The sequence below is a fragment of the Acanthochromis polyacanthus genome, chromosome 5, assembly GCF_021347895.1.
Source record: "Acanthochromis polyacanthus isolate Apoly-LR-REF ecotype Palm Island chromosome 5, KAUST_Apoly_ChrSc, whole genome shotgun sequence".
In the NCBI taxonomy this organism is placed as follows: domain Eukaryota; kingdom Metazoa; phylum Chordata; class Actinopteri; family Pomacentridae; genus Acanthochromis; species Acanthochromis polyacanthus.
In genome coordinates, this window is record NC_067117.1 from 37,125,391 (window position 1) to 37,146,505 (window position 21,115).

At 41.0% G+C, this 21,115-nt stretch overlaps 1 protein-coding gene across 5 annotated transcripts in view; it reads right to left on the bottom strand.

Annotated features, from left to right (window-relative positions):
• The window catches only part of nav1b (neuron navigator 1b), a 121,968-nt gene that overhangs the window by 75,848 nt on the left and 25,005 nt on the right, over positions 1-21,115 (bottom strand). For all 5 annotated transcript variants that reach the window (XM_051947989.1, XM_051947988.1, XM_051947986.1 and 2 more), the window contains one exon: positions 14,432-14,534. In XM_051947989.1, coding sequence (XP_051803949.1) covers positions 14,432-14,534 — 103 coding nt within the window. The remainder of the gene's footprint in view (positions 1-14,431; positions 14,535-21,115) is intronic.

Below are 21,115 nucleotides of genomic sequence, written 5' to 3' on the forward strand. Positions count from 1 at the left end.
ACATGAGCAGGACGGGCCGAGGATTGAACCGGCCGTCTTGCAACCCACTCCACCCACTGAGCTATGCCGCCTCCATTTTCTATGCTGAGTGTCCAGTTATCAATGATAGGGAACTATGAAGACATCCATCCATCCATTCTCTATACACCGCTTTATCCTCACTAGGGCCACGCAGGGCCACATACACAGACAAACAATCACTCTCACATTCACACCTACGGACAATTCAGAATAGTGCATTTTTGGACTGTGGGAGGAAGCCGGAGTACCCCGAGAAAACCCATGCATGCACAGGGAGAACATGCAAACTCCATGCAGAAAGATCCCAGGCCCACCCCGGGATTTGAACCGGGACCTTCTTGCTGCAAGGCAAAAGTGCTAACCACTACACCACTGACTATGAAGACATTGAAGAGAATTTGATCCACTCCGTAGTATACACCAACCCAATAGCATCAATGAAGAAAACTTCTGGGCTACTGAGCAATCTCTAAATATTAATGTATTCTTCTATAACTTTGCAAGTCCCGTTTTTTAGTTGATTGGAGCATTTTAGGGGGTCAGACGATAAAATTTCCAAAATTTCCAAATAAGGACCACCCTACTGTATACGGTGCTAAAAATGGGAATGTTGAGGTTTTACCTGTGCACCAAGAGCCTGCCGAATGAGGATGATAATAAAAACGATGAGGAAGATGATGTACAACTGGTAGACAAACATGAAGAGGATGATTATGTTACACAAACAGTTGTCATTCTGTCAACAGATTTGAATGAGGGTGATACTGATTTATTTTCAGATGCTGAGGTGGTGTTTGGGCCTTCCCTTGGAGATCCTACAGATAGTCAACTGGACGACACGTTGATACATGATCCAGATCTGCAGTTTGTAGATAACGAGCCAGTCATCACATTCAGCACTCTTCCTCCAACATCCACAGCAGACAATCCTCCGGAGGCAGCATTTGTAAGTGATGCAGCAAGCACCTCTACAGCATCATAGGAAGTCATCACTATCACCATAAAACTTCATAGGGTTAACCTGCTGGAGGAGATGATCAGCCAGTGCAAAGATGCAAGACTCCTCAAACACCCTCTGAAATACACTAACATTGATGAAAAAGGAGCCGATGCAGACGGTGTCTCAAGAGATGTGTATGCTGCATTTTGGGAAGAGTTCATGGAGCACACAGCAGAAGGAGAGGACCTAAGGGTTCCATTGCTGTCTCCTAAATGGCAGGAAGAAGTATGGAAATCCATCGGCTGAATTCTGCTGAAAGGCTTCAAAGACCACGGGTACTATCGATGTCGTCTTGCCCCTGTTTTCACTGTGGCACTAATTTTTGGTGAGGGTGCAGTCACAGATGGAATGCTCTACGAAAGTCTTCTTCGGTTCATAAGTCAGTCAGATAGGGATCTGATAACCACCGCCTTAACAGAAGATCTTGTAGGTGAGGACAGGGATGAACTATTTGATCTTTTGGACCGCTTGGATGTAACAGTGCTTCCAACACAAACAAATTTGAAAGGTATCTTTCTGAAAGTGGCACACAAGCAGCTAATCCAAAAGCCAAGATACGCAGCAGAAAAAATGTCATTGATCGCGGGTCAGTTCTTAAAAGATGCATTTGTGAGTCCACAAGATGTCTTAAGAATGTATGAGGATAAAAAGCCAACAACAAGAAAGTTTTTGAAATTGTTGGATGCATCTCCAACAACTCAAGCAGAGAACCAGAGCTTTCGTTTTCTGCAGCAGTACATCAGGGGTCTGGATGATACAGGACTCAGAAGGCTGTTAAGGTTTCTCACAGGGTCAGATATTATCTGTGTTAACAAGATCGAGGTCCTGTTCACACCAACAGTTGGACTGGCACGACGACCAGTAGCACATACCTGTGGGCCGGTTCTGGAGCTGCCATGGACATGTACTGTCTACCCCGAACTACGTACTGAAATGGACAATATACTGGCTTCTGAGAGCTCCTTCAACTTTAGCATAGTTTCAGTTGGTTCATCTTGTGGGGCACCAAGACATAGAATGACAATGATTGATAGGTGCATCGGATGTGCTGTTGAGATCTTTTGAGTATTTTCTATCCGCTATCCATGAGTCAGCTCTTTTGAGAAATTATTTGTTAAAAAAAAATTTGTTAAATGTCAAAATTCTGTTGAGTTTCTTAGCTGTGAGTTGTGCTTTGTTACAGTAAAGTGAATAAACAAATTTGAGGACATATTTTTTTATTTTTGGACACACAAAGACAATCAACATTTACACTGTTTTCTGTTATTTTGAACCAAACAACTAATTGATTAATCATTTGCTTATGATTTGCTAATTATTGTAATTTGCAGCTCTAGCTGGCTGTTTTGTTTTTGAAGGGACTTTTGGACATTTAGTTTTACCTGTTGAGATAATGGTTATCAAGTATGTTGAAGCAATTATTTGAATGTGTAAAACAAACAAACACACTAAATACACAACTCTTTTATTTTGTGCCTAGATTGTTCAAAACAGGCCTGCCCCCTTTTAATGCTCTTTCCTGTTTAATAATTCACTTGAGTTGTAATGTGATGATTTGTTTTTTTCAACTGCTGTTTTTATGAAGTTTTGTTTGTCAAGTTTTACGGGTTAGAACTGACTTTTACAACAGCATGTGGTTTTAGGGTACTTTAGTCATTGTCAGACATCACTCTGTTGCATCGTGATGTGCTGCTTTACATGTTCTTAAGGCATTTGGAAACTGGAAATAAATGCACAGTTGTGCCTTTTCAGGAATCAGAACCCCTCTGCTTTCTTCACCACAACTGCAAGTAATGACAAAGAATGTATTTGACTTCTATGTCACTTATTCTCACATAACACACATAATACATTTTATCTCACATTTTAAATTACGACAGAAAATAACTAATTTTTGTATTTCACAACTTCACATTAATCTGTTAGTTCAGATCCTTTACCTAAATAAAAGTACTAATACCAGTATGAAAATAATTACTCAACCACAAATTTCATTCAGAACCTTAAATGCTAAAGTAAAAGTGTGTAAGTTAAATTAAAAGTAGTCATTCTACACAAAAGTAGTGTGGTGTGAAGTTGAGAAGAAAAAGGACAATATTTGTCTCTATGCAAAGTATATGGATATTATATAAATTTGAAGTGTGAGTGCAAGTACCTACAAATTATACTTACGTACACTGTAAATCTTTGTTACAGTGTGTGGCTTCTTTGTGTGGCATGCCAGAAAAATGTTTGGAAACAACTGTCATAGGTGAATAAGAGGCAAATGGCTGGGTGTTAGTCTTTATGCATTATCCCTTCTATGTGGATCCATCACAGGCTCAGCTTTTTGGGTACGAAGGGGTCTTCTCCCGATGAGTAGGGCACAGTACAACCTTTATTTGGTTGGGAACTTAAACATATGACTTAAACTTAAACATATTAAACATATGACAGGAAATGGAGAGGGACAGTGAAGCAAAGGGCCAGAGGCAGGGGTTGAAACCACTGCCACAGCAGAGGACTTACAGTGCTCAAGAGCAATCTGTCCCTTTAGTGAAAAATACAATTTTATTCTAATCCAGTATAAAAACTAAATTTTAAAGGAAATATGTTTTTAAGTAAGAATCCACAAATTATTTTGTAACTACGGTACCTGCTCCTGCTCCTTGGCTATAACTATAACCATAAATCTGATGAAAAAAATATGTCATGTATACAGATATGCTCAGGGACTCTCTATGTTTTGGCCATATTTATGTTGGTTGTTACTAACTTAGATTAGAAAGAAAGAAAGATGGAGAAAAATGAAAATAAAAGAGGAGTTGGAGCAAGGGAAAGAATAAAAGAAGAGAAAAGCATGAAGAATACTGATAAAAGAGATAAGAGGATAAAATAAACAGAAAATGAGTCAGAATAAAGGGTTAAGAGGGACATGAAAATGAGACAAGAAAAGAAGGATGGAAGAAGGAGTGGAAAGTATAGCATAGCAAGGACAGAAGAAAAGAGCGGTGAAGGTGGAAAGGAGGGATTAAAGATGAAAAGATAAAATTAAAGAAGGAAGGAAGAAGGAAACTAATTCAAGAGGAGGAGGAAACAAGGTAGAAAAGAGTGGAAGAAGAGGGGCAAAGAATGCATGGAAAAGGCGAAGGAGGAGGATAAGACAATGGTGAAAAGAAGGACAAGAGCATGATTTGATGAGGAAAGAGGCATATTATGGATGCATGTGTTTGCGTACTTGTGTATGGCACAGGTACATAGAGAGATATACATGCAGGGCTGAATAAGAGAACAGGAACCTAAGAGAACAGGAATAGGAACAGGAAATACAAACCTCAATGATGTTAAGATAAGATAAGATAAGATAGACTTTATTAATCTCACAAAGGAGAAATATAACATTACAGGGCTCTTAGAAACAAAAACAAAAAACAGGAGTGCAAAAGTCACGAAAGTGCAAGAACAAGATAATAAATATTGCACATAATAACAACTACACAGTAGTGTTATACAGTCTGATGGCAGTGGGGATGAAGGACCTGCGGTAGCGCTCCTTCTTGCACTGAGGGTGTCTGAGTCTCGTGCGAAAGGAGCTGCTCAGCTCCACTACAGTCCGGTGCAGTGGGTGGGAGCTGTTGTCCATGATGGATGAGAGCTTGGTCAACATCCTCCTCTCACCCACATCCCTCACAGAGTCCAGTGGGCAGCCCAGGACAGAGCTGGCCCTCTTGGTCAGCTTGTTCAGTCTCTTCATGTCCCGCTCTGTGCTGCCCGGGGCCCAGCAGACGACAGCGTAGAGGAAAGCAGAGGCTACCACAGTGTCGTAGAAAGTCCTTAGTAGAGGTCTGCACACTCCGAAGGACCTCAGCCTCCTCAGAAGGTGGAGGCGACTCTGGCCCTTCTTGTACAGAGCATCGGTGTTGTGGGACCAGTCCAGTTTATTGTTGAGGTGAACACCCAGGTACTTGAAACTGTCCACTGTTTCAATGTCCTGCCCCTGGATGTTCACTGGTGGATGTGGGAGTGTCCTTCTCCTGAAGTCGACCACCATCTCCTTTGTCTTACTGGTGTTGAGGCACAGGTGGTTGCGCTCACACCAGTCCACAAAGTCCATGATGACCGACCGATACTCCAGCTCGTTCCCCTCAGACACACGGCCCACAATGGCGGAGTCATCGGAGAACTTCTGGAGATGGCAGCTGTCCGTGTTGTAGGTGAAGTCCGAGGTGTAGATGGTGTAGAGGAAGGGCGAGAGGACGGTGCCCTGGGGCGCCCCCGTGCTGCAGACTACCACCTCTGACTCACAGCCGCGCAGCCGCACGTACTGTGGACGGTCAGTGAGGTAGTCAGTGGTCCAGGCAGCGAGATGTCCATCAACTCCCGCGTCCACCAGCTTCCCCCGCAGCAGCGCCGGCCTGATGGTGTTGAAGGCGCTGGAGAAGTCAAAGAACATGACTCTCACAGCGCTGCCGGCGCTCTCCAGGTGAGTGAGCGCTCGCTGCAGCAGGTAGATGACAGTGTCTTCTACCCCCATGTTGGGCCTGTAGGCAAACTGCAGCGGGTCCAGGTCGGAGCTCACCACTGAGCGGAGGTTGTGGAGGAGGAGCCTCTCCATAGTCTTCATGAGGTGGGAGGTGAGGGCGACAGGTCTGTAGTGGGCCAGTTCCTTGGCGTGAGCTGTTTTAGGGACTGGGACCACACAGGAGGTTTTCCACAGGACGGGGACCCGCTCCAGGCTGAGGCTCAGGTTGTAGAGGTGGCAGAGGACCTCACAGAGCTGGTCCGCGCAGGTCCTCAGCAGCCTGGGACTGATGCCGTCTGGTCCAGCAGATTTCCTCTGCTTCAGTCGCCTCAGCTCACTTCACCTGGTCCGGTGTGAAGGAGAGGGGGGAGTGAGGTGGGCTGCAGGGGGTGGGAGTAGTTCGTGTGGGTGAGTTGGGGGCCGGTGAAGGTGTCGCAGGAAGGGGAGGGTCTGCTGGGCTGGGGATGTGTGAAGAGAGGGGAGCCATAGATATATACAAACACTAGATGTCTCGAGACGGAGTCGGCGGCGTCGTCACTTGGCGGCCATCTTAGGACAGGGGACTGCTCTGGCGCACTGTACTGTAGTCAATGGTAAGGTGGATGATTTCCTCACTTTAACACTCACAACTCGCTCAATTCTTGATTGATTTACAAACGGTTTAGTTTATTACAAACCTTATTAACGTGGCTATGATTCAGGCTCAATTCCGAAATCGCAGCTTTTCGTTTTGAAAAATGTGGCATAGTTGTGTGTCTTTTCTGCCTGGCTACTCACATTGAAGATGGTGTTACTCACAATCTGATTTTCAATTATTAGGTTTTCCTGAGACCAACGTTTTTTGAGAACCTAATCTTTAGCCGAAATTACATTCTTTGTGGTTGTGGTTGTATTTATTTGCTTGTTAAGAGACTTTGATTGAGACCTTAGACTTATTGTTTGTATACATCTATGCCTGGATTAGTTAGCCTGCAGCCGAAATGCATTGTGGGTAATGTAGGCACCGGGTTCATGAAAAGAAAAGACATCATCTCTTTTTGTTGTGCATTGATTTTGGTTGAGCTTTGTTTTTATCTGTGCATTAGAAAGCTGATAGTAATAAAAAAAGTGCAATGTTAAATATTAAAATTACATTTACATCCATTTATGCTGAAAAAAGCTGATATCTGTGTTCATTATTATATGAATTCAATGGTTTTAATTATTCTTATGTAAGCAGTAAAACAAGTACATCTCTGACGTTTATAACAAACCAAGCTGTTCTAAAATCGGTTGAAAATTGAGCAATCTACAGTGATTTTAAAATCCATGCTCCATTGACTTTAATGTTATGAGTGATCGAGCAGCCCTGTCCCAAGATGGCCGCCATGTGGCGACGTCGCTCCCCATAGGCTGACAGTGCTCATGAGCCATCTAGTGTTTGTATATATCTATGGGGGGAGCAGGAAAGGGGGCAGAGGGGGTGGGGGGAGAGTCAAATCTGTTAAAGTAACAGTTCAGCTCGTCCGCCCTGCGCTGGTCTCCATCAGCTGTCCCTCTGGCACTCTGTCCATGTCCAGAAATGTTCTTAAGTCCTCTCCACACGTCCCGCGCGTTGTTCTGAACCAGCTTCTCCTCCAGCCTCTTCCCATAGTCCTTCTTGGCCCTTCTGATCCGCCACTGGAGCTCACGCTGCACTCTCTTCTGCTCCTCTCTGTCCCCTGAGATGAAAGCCCGTTTCTTCTGGTTCAGGAGGGCTTTGAGCTCAGGGGTGACCCAGGGGTGGTTGTTGGAGAAGCACCGTACCGTCCGAGTTGGCACAGTGCTGTCCACGCAGAAGTTGATGTAGTCTGTGATGCAGTGCGTGAGGCCATCGATGTCATCTCCATGAGGACTGTAGAGCACGCTCCAGTCTGTGGTCTGGAAACAGTCTCTGAGTCTCTCACTGGCCTCATCTGTCCATGCCTTCACAGTTCTCTTCTGCACAGGTCCTCTTCTCACCTTGGGTGTGTAGTGGGGGAGCAGATGAACCAGGTTGTGGTCAGAGCGGCCCAGTGGGGGGAGGGGGGCAGCGGTGTAGGCGCCTTTCACATTCACATACAGTAAGTCCAGTGTCTTGTCGCCCCGCGTGTGACACATGACATACTGTGTGAAAGTTGGGAGAAAGGCAGAGAGGGAGGCGTGGTTGAAGTCTCCACTGATCAGGACAAGCGCCCGGGGATGGCGGCTCTGGGCTTCGCTCACGGCGCTGTGGAGTCTTTCACACGCTGTCCCTGCATGAGCTGATGGTGCAACCCGGTCTCACAAGGATTCGTGAAACTATCACGTAAATTAATCTATGGTTACGTGCGCACCAACACGATTTCTCATATTTTACGTGTTGCTCACAACGAAATTCAAACCAATGTATTTCAAGCGGAGGACTTTTCATGCCACTCAGAACGTATTTCAAACGAATATTTTGATGTAAAAGCGTTGCGAATCAAAGCGGAGGACTTTTCATGCCACTCAGAACGTATTTCAGATGAATATTTTCAATGTAAAAGCGTTGCGAATCCAACGCTATATTTTGCATTACATCGTCCCATACATATAATGTGATGCCTTTATTTTTGCTGCAGGATTTGGGTATTTGAGATTGTGCAAAGTTGTGCAGTTTGGTCCAAATTGGTTTAGGATTGTGCGAGATTTTGACCTTTTTAGCCCATTTTGAAGCATTTGGACATTAAAGGGTTAACCGTAGAGTAAGAAACAGGGCCATGATCGAGCCCCTTTTGAGTAAACTCTCTGAAAAAAAATATGCAAGGTCAGGAGGTGGTCTACTAGGAGCGTGTACGATTTGGTGTCACTAGACCCAAAAATGACCGAGCAGGAATTTTTTTTACATGTCTGAAGGCCTCAGGCTTCTCCACTAGTACTAGGCCTCACTGCTGAAAAACGTGGGTTCCCTTGGGGCTAGACCCTTGAAAACAGATACAGTGCCTCATGTGACTGCTCTGAATAGTCCCACACAATATCAGACTTGAATTCCACTGGGAATGACTTTTATGATACTTGTTGCACAAAATGTCTCCTTCATTTGAAGTCTTCTTCCGCGAAGCTGTCGGGCTACTGAACAGGTCTGTGTAGACTCTGTTTTCATATCATCACCACCTCTCCCCCGCAAATACACATGCATGCACGCATCCCCACATACACACACAAGCATACACACATTCATACACACACTGCACTACTGGACTAGGCTCTTTATTCATTTACCTACTAAATATTGCACAAACTGTTGGTTCACTGCACATATATCTATGTTGCAGATTTGTATATATTAGTGTGTCTCTTTATACTTGTATTGTCTTTATGAGAGTGTTTTTATATTTTTTTGATGGCTGAAACTGGGACCAGGGTCAAATTTCATATTGTTTCATGTGCAAATGTGGAATGATACGACAATAAAGTGAACCCTTGAACCTTTGAACCTTGATTTAGTGACCCTTGACCCCTTCAAAAGTGTTTTCACTGCAGACTTGCTCCCAGAGCATTCAGCACCATAGACATAATAAAGAGTAGACGCCGCATCGACCGCTACTGCCTATTGGGGCTGACGAGCGGTGGGGCCGCCATCTTGGTCCGGTCATCCGCTCCACTCAGCGCTGTTTGACAGCGCATTTAATCCATCTTAACTCTGAATATTAAACTGATTTTCACGCGTTTTTTAATTTTTTTGCTGCAAACGTCATACATGTAGCTATGATACAGGACAAATGGTTTGGCGTATTTTAATATTCATAGTGGGATTAACAGTAATAGAATATTCTGATATTAAGCTCGACTGTAGACAGGTATTTTGCAAACACTGTAAACACACACACACTAATATATGTTAGAGAAGCGGATAATGGCAGCAAAGTCAGTTATTTTAATAATTTGAAGAGACAATATATGATTACGCTATATACACATATATAAACAAAATACTGACTAATGAACACATATTTTTATATAAAACAATAGACAGAAGTTATATATCAGAGAAAATTATTATATAAATCACATATAGACTATCAATATAATTCATACATATATATTAAAAAAGATATGTCAGAAAATGATATTTTATATATATATATATATATATATATATATATATATAGCTTTATATAGAAATATGTGTTCATTATATCATTATAATTATTATCTATTATTTCCGCTATGAATATTACTATGTTCAGCACCCCATTGATTTACACCTGCATTTTGTGCTTCATGGCGCTAGGTGTGCTGTTTGCATGTTGGACATTGTTTTACACAGACACCACCGAAGAAGAAAGGTGCCGAAGTACTGCACGTTTTGTTTTGTTTTGTTTTTTTTAAATTGAAACAGGAGTCTGTCCGCATGAATGTCCAATGGGTTAGGAGTTGTCCATGAGTTTGATATCTTCAATCATGTTAAAAAGTTTTACAGCAGTCCGTTTAGAAATCTGCATTTGTGTATGAAAAACTTCCAAAATATTATAATAAAGCAAACCGGAATCGAACCCGCGTCCGAGACCAGCTCTTGTACATGAGCCACCTGCTTAACGTGCTGAGCTATACAGGCATCGGATACTCACTCATCAAAATTATTTAATAAATACCAGCGCACGGGCCCGTCGGTCAAACGGCCAAATAATGTTTACACAAATTTTGGCCCGAAGCCACATCTAATTGTCGGCCCCTGCGAATGCAAAATATAGCGTTGGATTCGCAATGCTTTTACATTAAAAATATAATATACCGATTCAAAATGCCCTACGTAATTCGCTTGAATCAGACCGAGGAGAAACATGACACACGAGGAATATTTGATTAATTAAACGTTCTATTCAGGTGTGATTAAGACTCAGATATGAAAACAAAATCAAACTCGTTTGCAAACAAACAAACACTAACGTTTTTTAATCTCAAATACCCAAATCCTGCAGCAAAAATAAAGGCATCACATTATATGTATGGGACGATGTAATGCAAAATATAGTGTTGGATTCGCAACGCTTTTACATTGAAAATATTCATTTGAAATACGTTCTGAGTGGTATGAAAAGTCCTCCGCTTTGATTCGCAACGCTTTTACATCAAAATATTCGTTTGAAATACGTTCTGAGTGGCATGAAAAGTCCTCCGCTTGAAATACATTGGTTTGAATTTCGTTGTGAGCAACACGTAAAATATGAGAAATCGTGTTGGTGCGCACGTAACCATAGATTAATTTACGTGATAGTTTCACGAATCCTTGTGAGACCGGGTTGGATGGTGGGATGTACACGCAAAACACAATCACGTGCGAGAACTCCCTCGGTAGATAATACGGCCGCAGCGCCACCGTAAGCATCTCCAAGTCCCGCGTGCACAGCTGTTCCTTCACATGCACGTTTGCTGGGTTACACCACCGCTCATTCACGTACACAGCCAGTCCTCCCCCAGACTTTTTGCCGCTTCCCACCGCGTTCCGGTCCGCGCGCGCGAGTGTAAATCCGTTCAGGGAAACCACAGAGTCCGGTGTATGTCCATTCAGCCACGTCTCCGTGAAACACATGAGGCTACACTCACGATGCTCCTTCAGCCGCGTCAGCGTGGCCAGCTCCTCTACCTTGTTGGTGATGGAGAGGACGTTCCCCATGATGATAGAGGGAAAGTAAGTCCTGCGCTTTCGCCGTCCTCCTCTGCAGCCTCTTCTTTTCCTCCGTATCTCCGCGGGGACGTGGGGCCTCTCCGTGTAGAGAAAGGATGAGCTGCGGAGGCCGAGAAGGGTCTCACGTGTGTAGCGTCTTTGTTCCTCAGAGCGGCCGCCGCTGTGTCCAGAGGGCTCACCTGAAGCAAGTCCAAAAAGTGCAAAAAACAGCACAGCTCCGAATAAAAGTGTGATAAAAGTGGGTTTCCTATATGCACGATTGCACAAAGCTTCACCCACTTTAAGGAAAAATAGGAAAAAGTGCCTATTTACAATAGAAAAAACGAAAAGTAAGAAAAAAGGGTTGAGAGCTCCCATAACCAGCTGCTGCTCGCACAGCGCCATCTTAGGCAAACAAGTAAACAAAAGAAGCTGCTTGTCCAAGAAGTCTCCAGAGAAACTGTCATTGTCCTTTAGTTCCTGAAGACGATTCATCCAGGACTGGGCATGATGACTTCTCAAAAAAGCCTACCAGCTTTCAATGCGCTGATTGTGGTTACTGGCGCCAGAAATATAAGAGTTATTGACTTGACGGTCCGTACTCCATCGTAGAAATCTCTGCATCTGTGCAATTGTGACATTTTCTGTTACCAGATCTGCGCGGACTCTGGCAGCTGTCCCCATCCTCTCCTCAACTTCTGCTAAGAAATAACCAGCGATTATCTTAGAGTTGCTGTTCGTTGAGTATCCATGAAGCCACACGATGAGTCTCGAAAAGCCATCAATGGCTGCATTTATACAAATACCAAACGGTTTCAGTTTGTCGTAGGAGTCAACATGCCACATATAGTTAGGCCCAGGGTTGACGTACATACGTCGCATCAGGCGATTCCTCCGTCTTTGTTCAAGGGGGTCCAGAAACTTCAATAAAAGCCTCACTGTGCTTTGGGTCACAACATATCCAGCCTGGATGCAGTTGAGATGGTGTAGCTTGTATCCGTGGTGCCTGCCATACCCTTCCAGCTGATCAATGAGAAATGAAGCTACTTCCAGGGGGTCAGACTGATTCTTCCTTCTGCACAGTCCCATGCGCTTTAAAAGTCTTCATAGCGTGTGCAGACTTATCACAATGCCATCAACCATGCTCAATAACAAGGGAATCTCACCATGCCTCATTCCAACCATTAAGTACAACTTGATTAAGTCACTTAAATGAGCCATTATTTCCCCTTATTTGTTCCCCTTCACACTGTTTCATTGCTTCTTCATCGCATGTTTTTCACATTTTACAATATAATTATCACGTTTTTACAATATAACTATCATATTTTTACAATATAAATTATCCCATTTTTACAATATAATTATCATGTTTTTACAATATAAATTATCACGTTTTTACAATATAATTATCACGTTTTTACAATATAAATTATCACGTTTTTACAATATAATTATCACGTTTTTACAATATAAATTATCAATTTTTATTTATATAGAGTGGCAACAATACGCTTCCATAGAAATGACTAAATGTTTGTGCAAAACTTTTCTTTCCCTGCTTGTCTGTAACTTTGTCTGTCAGCTGTTGTATTTTTGGCAGATAGCTCATAATGAATTAAATCTGGACTTTTTCAGACAGCAGGTGCCTTGACACACCCACAAAACTGCACACTAACAGAGACTGAAAAGCTTCAAACAGCTTCAGATTTAGATAAAATTTTCCATAATATCAGCATTAGAAGTTGATTTCAAATTATACAGTACAGACACAATATTCTGTTGTAAATGTAAAGATACTCAATAGTGAAGGTTTCAAGTATTTCAAGAAATACAAATCTTCTTATACTTAAAGTTTTGTTACACTGGTTATCACATCTGAATTTTAACATCCAAATAAAATAACGACCTCCTCTCCTGCAGTCTCTTGCTACATTGCGCTTGCAAAAACAAATCAATGTTGAGGCCTTTTGCTTGTGAGCCAAAAACAGATATTCCTAACATGAAGTCATGACTATGAAACAGAGTTGGGCCATTTAAGAAGGATGGAAACCAGATGTGCACCAGGTGGCAACTCTCCAAGCAGCCACGGCACACCTGTTTACATATGAGTGTCTTGTGTATTGATCCAACAAGCTCTCAGCTGTTTGTTCGTATAAATGTGTATTTCTCTTTGCTTTAGATTTCCTAAATGTTTTTCACCGATGATTCTATGAAAACAGTCATTATCTTAACCCATACATGCACTAGTGACTAGACCCCTCTTTAATAAGTAGGTCAAAAATTACTCGTATAAGAATCATTATGTTTCTCTGCCATTTTTGTAATTTTGATTAAGAATAACAATTTGTATTATTACTCCACGAGGGAATAAAGCGGAGTTATGTGACAATCAGTGTACATATGTCCTTCTGTCTGTTAATCTGTCTTTCCGTCTGTATGCAACATTACTCAAAAACAGAATAACGGATTTGGATGAAATTTTGAGAGAAGGTCAGAAATAACACAAGGACCACGTGATTAATTTTGGCAGTAATGTAGCTTATAGTCGGGATCCACGGATTTGTTCAATATTTCTGTATCATTGTGAGATGTCATTGCACAGCATCACTGTAACTATGACAAGCGAACGCCACATCAGCTACCTGCTGATAATCACATGATTGCGATCCTACTGCAAATTTACTGCTGTGGACTTATCGGGAGTTATCCGTCGGAAATCATACAACAACTGAGCAGCAATGGCGGAGTACTGTGCTCTCTGAGTGCCTTTCTTGTTTGTTAGTATTATATTTTTGTTCACACAAGAATGATTTCATGTTTGAAATACGTATATTTTCTATTTTATAACAGATTTTGAACATTTTGATCATGGAAAAAGAAGAATATCACACAGAACAGCAATAGAGGAATATCAACATCCATTATGTAGACATTTTTCCACTCTTTTCCTCCTGCTGTTGCTACTCTCCATCCCTCGAAGCTTGTGTACTGCATTACCTCTTGTATGACATAATCAGTTAAGCTTGGGGTAATAATACAAATATTACAATTTCTTTAAAAATATAAAAGGTAACTTAAAAATGTAAATGTAATGACATCAAAAACATGTTTTTTGAGGAATAGCTGGCAAATGAAAAAACTTTTCATGACGAAGATATTGCAAGAAAACGACCTCACCAGGTCATCTTTGACCTGCATTTAAGGGTTAAGTGACATTTGTTACTGGTGACACTATTATGCAACAATACAAAATGACAACATGTAGAGGTGTTGTGTTTACCTATGACTCAGCTGGGAGCCTCGCAGACTCGACATTGTATCTTCCAGATTTTGGCGGAGGTCAAGGACATTCTGCACAGTTCGTTTCCTCTGAGACTCAGGGTCTGTGGGTCAGTCATGCAGAACAACAGGTTATGAAACATTTAGAGAGTGGAAATAAACCTCAGATACAAGGTGCTCTTTTATTGTGGTCCCTGTCTTTGCTCTAAGACAATTCATGCATGCATGCACACATTTGCTACCTACATGCTTGTGTTTTCACTTGCATTATTTGTGTCTAGACTGATGTGATAGCTGCCTTCTGTGTAAGAACACATCCAACGCATGAGCACATCATTAGACAAAGTTCATTCCATGGACTGCTTCACCATGGCTACCTCCACTCTAACCCCCTCTGTTACATCCTTAAAAATTAAATACTGAAGGTTGGCTGCAGCTCTGTTTGCACACAAGGGACACACCAGGATCTTTCTCAGATATTTTCTTACTGGAGCTTTGGTTTTCTGATCTGCAGAGCATTATCAGAGTCATTCAGTTCAACAGCTAACAATAAGCTGAAATACAGCCAGAAAAACTTTCCTGTAGGTCGGCTCATTTGGACTAAGCTGCAAACATTATGGAATGTACAGTCAGTGGGTCATGACCATGTCAGATCAATATTCCACTACAATTAGGATGGTGTTGTGTTTGCTGTAAAAAATGACAGAAACGTCCATGTCTTCTTAACACATGAAGTTCGGTATTTCCACTGCCACATGAAGCAAAAACCTCAGGGAGAAAGAAAATGAACATTGACTGCATTAGTTGAAAAGGCTGTATGAAAGACAGGAATGTCAGGGGAACGCATGCTTGACAATGTGATGTTCAACTAATTCAGCAGGGTGTGATTTGCAGGCAACAGTTTAATAGAAAAACATTTTTTTTAAAACACATTTTTTTAAACGTTCCTTTTGTAGTGTAGAAATAGAAAACCCAAATCTGAAATTAATCTGGCACTTTGGAGGAAATTAGCAGGGTTCAGTGAAAACCCAACAGACCTCTGGAAACTTGTGCACCTCTGTGTAATGCAATATAGCTGTACTGTATGTGTGCAGTTTTGACAGGCATTGTAATTTCTGACTGTGTGAGTGCTGGACAGACCTATATATTGACTTGAAATCAGTAGTTTTGCAGAGCAGCCACTTGGGAGGCACATTCACCAACATTCTAACACAAAACTGTGTGGGCTGTAGTATAATTAGCTTTTGGGGAGATATTATAATGCAGCTTGATTGCTACAGTAGAAACCTGGAGGAAGGTTTGCAAAGAGCAACTGAAAAGCTTCCAGATCATTCCCTTGTACAGTCATTAGTCATTAGTCTTTCATATTAGTCATGTGAAATACATTCAGCAGTTGATGCTATAGCCAGAAGTGACAATTATGAATCCTCATTTTGCCTGATGACTAACAAATACAGTACCGTTCAAAAGTTTGGGGTCACCCAAAAGATTTCCATGAAAACTGACACTTTTGTTCATGTGCTAACAGAATTGCACAAGGGTTTTCCAATCATCAATTAGCCTTTCAACACCATTAGCTAACACAATGTTACTGAAAATGGGCCTCTGTACCCCTATGTAGATATTCCATTAAAAATCAGCCATTTTCAGCTAGAATAGTCATTTGCCACATTAACAATGTCTAGACTGTATTTCTGATTCATTTAATGTTATCTTGATTGAAAAAAACTGCTTTTCTTTCGAAAATAAGAACATTCCTAAATGACTCCAAACTTTTGAACAGTAGTGTACTTTACCGATCTTGTTTTAATTACTGCACCTATAAAATGTGACAACTTTGGAGGGTTGCTGGTAAAAAAAAAAAAACCAACCAAACAAACAAAAAAAAACAACACTACATGAGCTCAAATAAAATGGACACAATAGTGGGATATACAGTAAATGCAGTGATTTAAGACAAGACCAATAAGAAATAGATTTTTTTACAAGGTTCCTGTTGTCAAATTAGTGCTCAATGTCACATTCAAAATAATAAAAACATGTATTTTTCAATTTTTGTCTGTTGATGCAAAAAAATATTATTTATAAAATGTGATATGTACTATAAGAGATGTGAAAAATTGTTGTCAGTGCTGCTAAATCTGGTTGTGTCGTCAGATCATTGTCAATATCCTGTTTTTTCTTCAACTCATGTCTACTGGTCCAGCACTATGCTTCTTACCAAACATAAAGGCGCAAGCTTTATGTGGTTATCAAAAAGATGACCAAGGATAACATCTCCTACTTTCAACACTGACAAAATTAGTCACGTTCCATCCTCCATCTAAACCATGCAACATCCCATTCAGATACCATCATACTGTTTATTTAATTTGTAATTCATTCATGGAAATACCCTAAACCAAGAATGCTAGACACAGCACACATGTGAATCCCATCTGTTTTGTGTATATAATGTGCTCAACATGCACTGTGTCCCTGTGTAGTTACTGACAGCCCTCTGGCACCCTGCATTGCAGTGATGCTTGGATAGCTAAGGAAAACTCATACAGAATACTGAAGCAGATCTGAATCGGGAAAGTCCTATGAATGATGCCGTTGCATCAAGTTAGTGCTCTGCACCCCCATAGAACAGGCACAGAATAAAGCCTGGCAACTTCAATTCTGAAGTAGACCATTGGCCCTCAGTAATTAACCCTACAAATAATGCTAAGTCCATAATAAATCTCCTGCATGTTGCGTGAAGGCACTGAGAAATTTCCATAAGATGATCAGCGAGAGGACTGGCTGCCATAATTGGCTTCCACATGCAATTTTTAAGCCTTTTATTGTGATAGATTTCACTAGAAAATCTGAGACACTTGAAAGAGAACAAGAGGTTGCTTTATTTTGACCCTAAACAAAAGGATCTCTTCAGAGATCCTTACAATGGCAAGCAATCCAGCAAGGAAATGTCGACTGGAAAATAACTTGTCTCTTGAACAAAAATACCCACTATGAGTGATGATAGACAAGGGAGAGGTGAAAAATGATTTGTCTGAATATGTGCTTTTCTCACAGTGAGTGGCTGTCACACATCCTTCATCCATCTGTCCACTATCTATACACATCTTAATCCTCATTTGGGTCATAGGGTGGTTTCGGATAAAGTGAATTTAGTGCCAATGAGAAGAACTTCAATTTTGTTGCAGTTTAATTTAAGGAAGTTTAGAGTGAACCAGGTTTTTATTTCACCGATGCAATCAGTGAGTGAGAGTGGATGAGGGTTTATTGGTGAGGCAGAGCTGGGTGTCATCCGTGTAGCAGTGGAAATGAATGTTAAATTTGCAAAAGATGTTGCCGAGGGGAAGGAGTTAAATGATGAAGAGGAGGGGCCCGAGAACAGAGCCCTGAGGCACACCTGTGGTGATGGAGGAAGGGATAGATTTAAAGGATTTGAACTGAGTTTATATTCTTCTCACCATTATCTATACTATATGTACAGTGGCGTGCACAGACATTTTGGGGGGTAGGTGCTCAGTGGAAAACAAAGGGCACTTTGTGCAGTGTGTAGAACATTAGGCTACAAGGCAGAAAGCGGCTTTTTCTTTTTGTTATTTTGCAAATAAGTCACAGCAAGTGTTGCCTCTGCCTAATGTAGACTAATAACCTACACAAAGTGTAGGTTATTACTGCACCTATAAAATGTGACAACTTTGGAGGGTTGCTGGTAAAAAAAAAAAAACCAACCAAACAAACAAAAAAAAACAACACTACATGAGCTCAAATAAAATGGACACAATAGTGGGATATACAGTAAATGCAGTGATTTAAGACAAGACCAATAAGAAATAGATTTTTTTACAAGGTTCCTGTTGTCAAATTAGTGCTCAATGTCACATTCAAAATAATAAAAACATGTATTTTTCAATTTTTGTCTGTTGATGCAAAAAAATATTATTTATAAAATGTGATATGTACTATAAGAGATGTGAAAAATTGTTGTCAGTGCTGCTAAATCTGGTTGTGTCGTCAGATCATTGTCAATATCCTGTTTTTTCTTCAACTCATGTCTACTGGTCCAGCACTATGCTTCTTACAAAGTGTAGGTTATTAGGGTCAGTTATAGTATACTGACCCTACATATGATCAGTTATAGTATACTGATCATATGCTGTACCAATTCACCAAATAATATTGGTTGTGTGGTCATCATGGTCACGTTATGTCGATTAATTGATTGTTGTGTTGTTTTATCTGATTCAGTTTTGTAGTTTTTACAGTAAAGATCAAGGGTGTCAAACTCGTTTTAGTTCAGGGGCCACAGAAAGCCCAATTTCCCAATTTGATCTCAAGTGAGCCCCAGCAGTAAAAACACAGCATAACAACCAAAAAAATCACCACAACTCCAACTTTTTCCCCTTTGTTTTAGTTTTAAAAAATACGTTCTGAAAATGTTCACACTTAATGAATTATCTTTTCACTAAACATTGTAAGCACATTAAAATTTCTCAGAAAAAACATCCATTTCAACAGTATTAATCCTCAGTTTGTCATTTACACGTTACAATTGACAGATCACAGAGTGTCTACAAAGACACAAAACATTCAGTCACAGCTATCTGGAGCTGAACAATTTTGTATTTTACTTTATGTTGAAAACAACTTGTCAAGTTCTAGAAATTATTAAAAATGTACAGTTTTACAAATTGAATGACTTCTCTGTAATTCTCTGTAATTTTTTACTCTTTGCGAAGTCGGGTCAAAATGGATCATCTGGCGGCCGTTTTTCAACTGCGGTCCGTATGTTTGACACACCTGGAAAAATAATCGGAGTAGATGAGCCGAGGTGGGGACGTGATCAAGTACGCCAGAGTTCCAATCGCACATTAACGATGTGTTCTCACGTTTTCAGGAGCCCATAGCGCACAACAGCCAGCACAGTTTGTGTGCCGTGAAGAACAGACGTTAAAACAATAGTTCAGCTACTTAGTTCCACGTAGACGGTCCTTTTCCAGTCACTCGCACCCCCCTTGTCATGCCTCACTATTTGAGAAACACTGATACACAGTCTACGCTGCTGCCATGCGCGGTGTTCGCTCTTCGTGTTCACGTTACGAGATGGGATGGGGTGTGTCGTGGAACGGCATGGGTCGTATGTGTGTGTGTGTTTATGTTTCAATTTTAAAAAAAAAAAGTTGAGACGCGGAGGGCACTTGCTTGATACTAAGGGCAAGGGCAGGTACTCTAGAACCACCTCATGTCTCTGTGCACGCCACTGTATATGTATATACTGCTTAATCCATAGGGTCGTGGGGGCTGGAGTCTATCTCAGCTGACTTTGGGTGAAGGCAAAGGACACCCTGGACAGGTCACCAGTCTACCACAGGACTACATATACAGACAAACAGTCACACTCACATTCACACGTATGGACAATTTAGAGTTATCACTTATGCTTAGCATGTTTTCAGACCATAGAAGGAAGCTGGAGAACCCACAGAAAACCCACACATGCACAGGGAGAACATGCAAACTCCATGCAAAAAGATCCTGGGAAAGCAGTGGATCTTCTAGCTGCAAGACGAAAGTGCTAATCACTAAGTCACTGTGCAGCCCCCTTCAAAATCATCACTTCTGAAATATGTCAAGTGACCATCAGGCTAGAGATCATTGCTTTAGTGTTTGCCATGAGCTGACACATTCAGCTAGGTTGGAACTTTGACTAATAGTTTTTCTAAAGCTGGCATCTTCAAATAACTTGTGATCAGAAAAATGCTACCACCTAAAAGAGACTTGTTGACAAAGATACACAGCTTTTCCTCCCATTCAGCATGCATACACATCTAAAACATTGTGAAGAAGAAACAGATTGAAACAAATTTTTGCTTACGTGTTTTGTTTTATTCCAAATGTACTAAAAACAGTGGAACAATTTTAAATTACATGGTATTGGTGTACCACTATTAAATACCAATTAAGTTTAATATATTGCGATCCAACAAATCAGAACATTTGCTGAAAATTTACATCTCTGGCCGTTACGTGACTGTTGTTTGAAATATGCCAACCGTGAACACTGCTTCTCCCCATGTGCACTACCTTTTCCACTATAATAGCTGCACGCCACTGATGCATTGGCATGACAGATCTCATATAACTATGAAGAAATGAGGCTTGCTCACTCCCTCATTGTTTAGAAAAGAGTTTTTTTTATGATCAGGAGTAGTCTGTCTGTATTACTCAAATCTTCTGCTTTCTCTGAGGACATGATTCCAGTGTTATCTAGACCACAAACTTACATTAACCAAGTTGGTCATTCTTGATGTCATATTGGTAAACAAAGAGATCCTCTATGTTCAGAAGTAAAAGCATCCTTTCAGGGAGCTCATAATGAGATATGCTGTTGATGCAGAGTACAGCATTAAGCATTAACCAAGCTTTGAATGTACTGCTGACTATAAATAAAAGCTCAATTTACAGTAACAAGCATGCCCACTGTACACATATAGTCAGGATCCAGAAAACTTTTCAGCCTGATATTCTGAGAAGAGTATTCAGAAGCTGCTGTCGTGAACCTTAATAGTAATGTTACTATTATTAAAATAGTTTTTTCTCTGTCATTGGCTGACAAATGCCAGTCAGTAATTACTGTTGTAATTGGTAATTGTCTCTTCATCATAGTGTTCTGTTTTAATTTTGGTGG